Source organism: Salmo salar, chromosome ssa09, assembly GCF_905237065.1.
Source record: "Salmo salar chromosome ssa09, Ssal_v3.1, whole genome shotgun sequence".
Taxonomy (NCBI): domain Eukaryota; kingdom Metazoa; phylum Chordata; class Actinopteri; order Salmoniformes; family Salmonidae; genus Salmo; species Salmo salar.
The window spans coordinates 100,804,116-100,811,838 of NC_059450.1; the positions used below are offsets into that span (position 1 = coordinate 100,804,116).

A 7,723-nucleotide genomic window follows, 5' to 3' on the forward strand; every position below is an offset into this window, starting at 1 on the left:
TTGAAAATTTCTCCCAAGGATGAACCAGACTTGTGGAGGTCTACAATTTTCTTCTGACGTCTTGGCTGATTTCATTTGATTTTCCCATGATGTCAAGCAAAGAGGCACTGAGTTTGAAGGTAGGCCTTGAAATACATCCACAGGTACACCTACAATTGACTCAAATGATGTCAATTAGCCTATCAGAAGCTTCTAAAGCCATGACATCATTTTCTGGAATTTTCCAAACTGTTTAAAGGCACAGTCAACTTAGTGTATGTAAACTTCTGACCCACTGGAATTGTGATACAGTGAATTATAAGTGAAATAATCTGTCTGTAAACAATTGTTGGAAAAATTCCTTGTGTCACGCACAAAGTAGATGTCCTAACCGACTTGCCAAAACTATAGTTTGTTAACGAGACATTTGTGGAGTGGTTGAAAAACAAGTTTTAATGACTCCAACCTAAGTGTATGTAAAATTCTACTGTATATGTTACTTGAACTCTGTGAAGCATTTCTTTCAGCTGCAATCTGAGGCTGGTAACTCTAATTAACTTATCCTCTGCAGCAGAGGTAACTCTGGGTCTTCCTTTCCTGTGGTGGTCCTCATGAGAGCCAGTTTCATCATAGCGCTTGATGGTTTTTGTGACTGCACTTGAAGAAACTTTTAAAGTTAATTATATTTTCCGGATTGACTGACCTTCATGTCTTAAAGTAATGATGAACTGTTGTTTCTCTTTGCTTATTTGAGCTGTTCTTGCCGTAATATGGACTTGGTCTTTTACCAAATAGGGCTATCTTCTGTATAACACCCCTACCTTGTCACAACACAACTGATTGGCTCAAACTCATTAAGAAGGAAAGAAATTCCACATATTAACTTTTAACAAGGCACACCTGTTAATTGAAATGCATTCCAGGTGACTACCTCATGAAGCTGGTTGAGAGAATGCCAAGAGTGTGCATAGCTGTCACGAACGCAAAGGGTGGCTACTTTGAAGAATCTCAAATATAAAATATATTTTGATTTGTTGAACACTTTTGTGGTTACCACTTGATTCCATATGTGTTATTTCATAGTTTTGATGTCTTCACTATTATTCTACAATGTAGAAAATAGTAAAAAATAAAGGAAACCCCTGCAATGAGTAGGTGTTTGAAAACATTTGACTGGTACTGTACATGTAAACAGTAGTAATATTGACCAGTAGCAGGATAAATAGATAGATACTAATGGTAATATATACATCTATTTATCCTGCTACTGGTCACTATTACTCCTGTTAACATGTATATATTACCATTAGTATATATCTATTTATCCTACTACTGGTGACTATTACTCCTGTTAACATGTATATATTACCATTAGTATCTATGTTAACAGGAGTAATAGTGACCAGTAGCAGGATAAATATATAGACACTAATGATAATGGTAATCAATAATCAATAGACAGCAGCGTAATGGAGTAATAAATCGAATCAATAATCATTGTAGCAGCAGGGTAAGTTGTGTCTGATTGGGTAGAGACCAGTGGATGTGAATGGAATCAGTGGAAGAGGGAGATCAGTAGTTGTTCGTCATTTAACAGTCTTATTACCAGAGGATAGAAGCTGTGATTTTCATCATCATGGGCCCATCCTACAAGATAAAACTATTCAAGCGAGTTGGCGTCTTACCGGGACAGGGCTTGTTGTTACGGTATGTTGGGGGTGGGGCTTGTTGTTAGGATACGGGTGGAGGGTACAGGGGGACTAGAGGTTGCCCTCCGCCCTATTTTGACTCGCGTGTTTAAGTCAGCGATCATCTTTCACCACGACTTCTAAAGTTGACCTCGGTAATGTTCTCCTCACACCTCCCATGGTCTCCTCCCCCAGCCTCCCAGCGGCAGATGGGGAGTGTAGCCGGGCGCCTCAGCCCACATTTCGGCAGGTCTGCAGGCTGTTGCGACCTGGCGCTGGGGAGGGCCTAGCCGGAGAGATGAAATATTCATGTTAGGCAGAGTGAATGGGTTCCCCGGGTGGAAGGAGCGTGCCTGGTTGTTGTTCAGGCCTACCGCCTGTCATGCACGCACACACAGCGCAAGAACACACACACGGAGCACATGTCAACACACAGCACAAGAACACACACACACACATCTGGTATAAACTTGTGAAAAAAAATACAAAATTAATAAGAGTTATGATCTTCGTATCATTATAACCTATTAGACTGGATTCTAGAGACTATATGTTTTATAACCTATCAGACTGGATTCTAGAGGCCTTGGCTATAGGTTGTATAACCTATTAGACTGGATTATAGAGACCTTGGATATATGTTTTATAACCTATCAGACTGGATTCTAGAATCCTTGGTTATAGGTTATAGAACATATAACCAAGGACTCTAGAATCCAGTCTGATAGGTTATAGAACATATCAGACTGGATTCTAGAGGCCTTGGCTATATGTTCTATAACCTATCAGACTGGATTCTAGAGGCCTTGGCTATATGTTTTATAACCTATTAGACTGCATTCTAGAGGCCTTGGCTAAATGTTTTATAACCGATCAGACTGCATTCCAGAGGCTATATGTCATTCTAGAGGCTATATGTCATTCTAGAGGCTATATGTCATTCTGGAGGCAACATGTAATTCTGGAGGCTACATGTCATTCTAGAGGGTACATGTCATTCTAGAGGGTACATGTCATTCTAGAGGCTACATGTAATTCTAGAGGCTACATGTCATTCTGGAGGCTACATGTCATTCTGGAGGCTACATGTCATTCTGGAGACTACATGTCATTCTAGAAGCTACATGTCATTCTAGAAGGTACATGTCATTCTAGAAGCTACATGTCATTCTGGAGGCTACATGTCATTCTGGAGGCTACATGTCATTCTGGAGGCTACATGTCATTCTGGAGGCTACTTGTCATTCTGGAGGCTACATGTCATTCTAGACTTTACATGTGATTCTAGAGGCTACATGTCATTCTAGAGGCTACATGTCATTCTAGAGGCTGCATGTCATTCTAGAGTCTGCATGTAATTCTAGAGGCTACATGTGGCTGTGTGTTTGTTGGCTTGATGCAGTATCCACCACAGGAGGTTGGTGGCACCTTAATTGGGGTGGACGGGCTCCACAGTAGCCTATCCCACATCATCACTTAGCGTTTTATGGAGGTCAAATAGACGCAGTCATCATCAATCACATTACCCGGTCAGCAACTCTCAAGGGCTCTGATGTCTCGTATCTTTCTAAATGAGTCTTCCGTCAGCTGGGGCTGTTGATGAAACGGCTGCTGCTATTCTAATGACTGATTAGTATCTCGGTAACAAACTATAAACAGTGTGAAAGTTAGACTCTCCATGCGAGGCAGCAGATGGGAGATGTGGGTGACTGTACGTCTGGCTATGTGACAGAGAGAGAGGGGGAGCGTGAGAGATCGAGAGAAACGGAGGGAGAGAGATTGTTGATGTTGTTTTGTGTGTTCTCACTTTTGGTTGTTAATCTCACTTGCTTTGGCAATGTAAACATGCTTCCAATGCCAATAAATCCCCTTTGAATTGAATTAAATTAAATTGAGCGAGAGAGAGTGAGAGAGAGAGTGCCAAGGGACACCAGCTGATAGGTAGACTGAGTGAGGTTTCACTTTACTCAAAGCGCCGCTATTAGATGTTATGAGGCTGACTAAGGAGCCATGAACCGCTGACTGTTCTATGTGCCACTGTTGAAATGTAAATAGTGAAATAAAGTAGAACAGAGTACTGGATCAGACAGCGACGATGGCGAGTATGATGGTTTTAATTGGCATGGTGCGTGGCCATAATAGGCTAGGAGGAGAATGGAGGAGAATGAAGATGGCGATTGGGATTATCATCATCCTCTTCCTCATCGTCAATCACCATTTTGGGGTAAATAAATTAATAATAATACATTCATTATTTGGCATCATTATCTTTATCTAAAAAAAAAACATGAGCTGGCGCATGCCCAGAGACAATGCTTGTATGTAGAGGAGTTGACTGACGGAGAATAAACTATGAAAATAAATAAAGTGAGTCGGGACACTCTATATACAAAATCCCTGTAATCTATTTGATAAACCGCTAACGTTTCGGCATCACTGTGCCTTCACCTCCATCAGCGTCAGTGATTTTATTAGCTTTTATCCAGAGCGACTAACAGTAAGTAGTGAGTGCGTACATTTCCGTACTTTCACCTATTGTCACCAGAAGCGCAAGCCAGTAGACGTTATGCTTGTATTCTCTAATATTGGCTCCTATAACTACTAAATGATTCATGGATGTGGTTATACCTACCAGGCCTGTAGTCAGACATATCTGTTATCAGTGATCCGGGTTGAGTCGGAGACAGGTGTGTCCATCTCTCTGCCTCTCCCTGCCCACCACCTGGCTACTTTTATTACCGCGAATAATCCACAAAGATTGTCAACTTTTACTGTTTATTTATTTTTCAGTTTCCCCTCTATGAGTCTTCTTCTCACTAGCCAATTCCGTTGCTTATCTGCACTAAATGATATTGTTAAGGGATAAGGATGTGGGTACGTTTTTAACTGATGTTGGCAGAAACACAAACTAGAGGAAGATAAATATTCAGATGAAGTTTGGGGAGATGACAAGGCGAGTACTCCACAACACGGAGTCGTGTATTGGTTGTACTATTCATATATATATATAATTAATCTTAGAGGTGAAACTGCCAAGACCCCAAAAAGTAGCCCTTAGAAAAAAAATCTGTATTCGATCAACATAAATTGTTAGTTTTCTTTCATGAGACTAAAAAGTCCTCCAATATTTTCTGGAATCCAATAAACACAAATACACTCTAGTCGTGTGAATTAATTCGTTTTTTATTAAGTAAAAAATAAAAAATACAACTTTATTTTCTCCAAGACAAAACGAAACTTCTTCAGACAGAATAATAAATTACCTCAGATGACAAGTGAAGCCAAATGTCAAATCAACATCATGATTGAGTTACAATGCACAATAGTTGCAGAAAATAAATTAAGATTGACCCAATTGTTTTCTTTTGTGGGGAAGACGCAACCATTCGCTATTGGCTGTGCGATCCAAACCTGTGTTCCTCCAAGGGCGGGGTTGGGTGGAGAGGGATTTAGTACTAAAGGATCGGACAGGATCCAGAGGTGAGAGTCAGGAGATTGTGTCACAAGTGAGTCAACACGTAGCGCCGTCCTTGGAGTTTGAAGAGAGACACATTTGCAGCTCTGTTCAAACCTGGTTTTGGTGGAATTCTTTAGATTTCACTTTTTTTTTTGCTCTAAATCTCCTCAACTAACTCTTACCGCTGTCCTTGAATTTTCAAGAGACGTTCCACTGCTGTGCAAATATTAGTTATCCAAGATAGAGCGAAATAAGCTCTCCAACCGAATCGTGGATGTCTGTAGCGGTTATGACAGCTAAAACAGAACTGTCCGGCTGGCCAGACTTCTCAGCTGAGGACTTCCCCCTGTTAGAACAATCGAAACTGGGACATATCAGATCCAGAACCTGGGTAACATCTCCAGGAGGAGGGAAGTCTCCATACTCACCCAGAGATACGGGCCATTACGCACACAGCGGCTCCATGGATCGCTCACTGGAGAAACTCATGTCGGTGAGTAAACTGGCGAACAGTGGTTTCAGGATAGAGATGGACCTAGATACAGTACAGGCGGACCAGGGAGAAGGAGGAAACCGTAAGCAGAAACGCCGGCGCGTCGCAGCTAACGCCCGGGAGAGGCGAAGGATGCATGGGCTGAACAAGGCGTTTGACACGTTGCGGAGCGTGATCCCGTCCAACAATAATAAATTGTCCAAGTATGATACTCTCCAAATGGCTCAGATCTACATCCAGGAGCTTTCGGAGCTGCTCACCGGGGTGGTGAAGCCAGAGAGTCGGGGAGGGTCACGGAGTGGATGCGCCTCTCCGCTGGGGTCTTTCTCTCCAGAGCCCCGGGAGGACGGTGGCGGGATGTCTGGGATCAGCTCAAACCTGCAGGACTCCACCTCACCGCAGCCTCTGAACAGGAGACTGATCGGAGATCAGGAGAACACTGGCCCCGTCGGTCACCTCATCATTCTGTCTGCGCCTAAATCTGATCTAGGATCGGGGAACAAGAGGGTCTCTAACACATCTAACGGGAGTGATGGAGAGTCGTCGCATTACAGTGATTTTGAGGACGGACATGCCGGCAGACAGTGCTAATTTTAGAGACTGAATGACACAACAGGAACTCTTATAGGATACGTTTTAATATGGATTGTTTAATATTTGAAATAAACGGTCTGTGTTTTAGAATACATAATAACGGAAATCAAATGGTTTAGATTGAGACGGGAGTCTATACCTAATCTCCACTACATTTAGTCAACAACACATTGGTCTCATCTTGCCATATGTATTAGATATGGACACCAGGGTTGGGGGTTCAATTCCATGTTCAATTCCCGTCAGTTCAGGAAGTGTAATGAAATTCAAATGAAAATCTCTTCAATGGTTTGCCAATGGGAAAAATTGGAATCTGAATGTATCCCAACCCTGCTTTGTAGGCCATCTTGAAAAGTTAAATTGAGATGGTAGTCTAGCCTACATTTAGACAAGAACACGAATATTCCAGTGAGTAAAAGATGTACCTTTTTATAAAAAATAAAATTTTAAAAAGATTGCAGTTATGAAACTGCAGTAAAAGTGCAGGAACTGCAGTCAATAGTGATATTTTGGAGGCAGTAGTTGTAGAATAACTGTCGTTATACTGCACACTGACTGCACTCTCTTTCAATAAGGGTTTGAAAAGAAGTATTTTACTCATAGGGACGTTTCATCATGCCATATTTATTTATTAAATATCGACACTGCAAAATAAAAAGAGGTAGCCTACTGTGTGATATTGTAGACTTTATTACGTATTTAAACAAGGCCTTGTAATATGACTTCTCATAAGGGTTTTCTTTCCTTCCTTGCACTTTATTGACTAAATAAGTCTGGAACATTTGGTTTCAATGTCTGGCTGCATTTATATCTAATATTTTTTTGAAAATATAACTACTTTGATATTTATGTATTGCTATTTTGTATTCTTGCAATAATAGTTTTTGATGGAATAAATAAAGTTTAGTATTTGGCAGATACATATTTCAAATGGTGTTTTTTTTCTCAATTTCTCCAGGATAATTCAGTCTTTGTCTGATTTCATTTCAACAGCTTTAACACTACTATGCCACTCTTAGGTCAACTCAATATATTTTGTTTTAATATATTTTTATTTAATGCAAGAGTAGTGTATAATATGTAAATCTTGAAATACAAATGCACACATTACGCTTTTGATGAAGGCCTACACGTTGAATACTGAGGGTATAACAGTCAAGTCATCTCTTCATGTCTTCTAGTTCTGATGGACCTGATAGAGCTGGTATAACAGTCACCTCCCCATGTCTTCTAGTTCTGATGGACCTGATAGAGCTGATATAACATTCACCTCCCCATGTCTTCTAGTTCTGATGGACCTGATAGAGCTGGTGTAACAGTCACCTCCCCATGTCTTCTAGTTCTGATGGACCTGATAGAGCTGGTATAACAGTCACCTCCCCATGTCTTCTAGTTCTGACGGACCTGATAGAGCTAGTATAACAGTCAGCTCCCCATGTCTTCTAGTTCTGATGGACCTGATAGAGCTGGTATAACAGTCACCTCCCCATGTCTTCTAGTTCTGATGGACCT

General features: G+C 41.1%; 1 protein-coding gene across 1 annotated transcript; it reads left to right on the forward strand.

The window, feature by feature from the left end:
* The first annotated feature begins 4,949 nt into the window (after nucleotides 1-4,949).
* On the forward strand, nucleotides 4,950-7,131 carry LOC106612337 (protein atonal homolog 1). Its single transcript, XM_014213386.2, has one exon. The coding sequence runs from the start codon at nucleotides 5,399-5,401 to the stop codon at nucleotides 6,206-6,208; it is 810 nt and encodes a 269-aa protein (XP_014068861.2). The 5' UTR covers nucleotides 4,950-5,398; the 3' UTR covers nucleotides 6,209-7,131.
* Nucleotides 7,132-7,723: the final 592 nt, after the last annotated feature.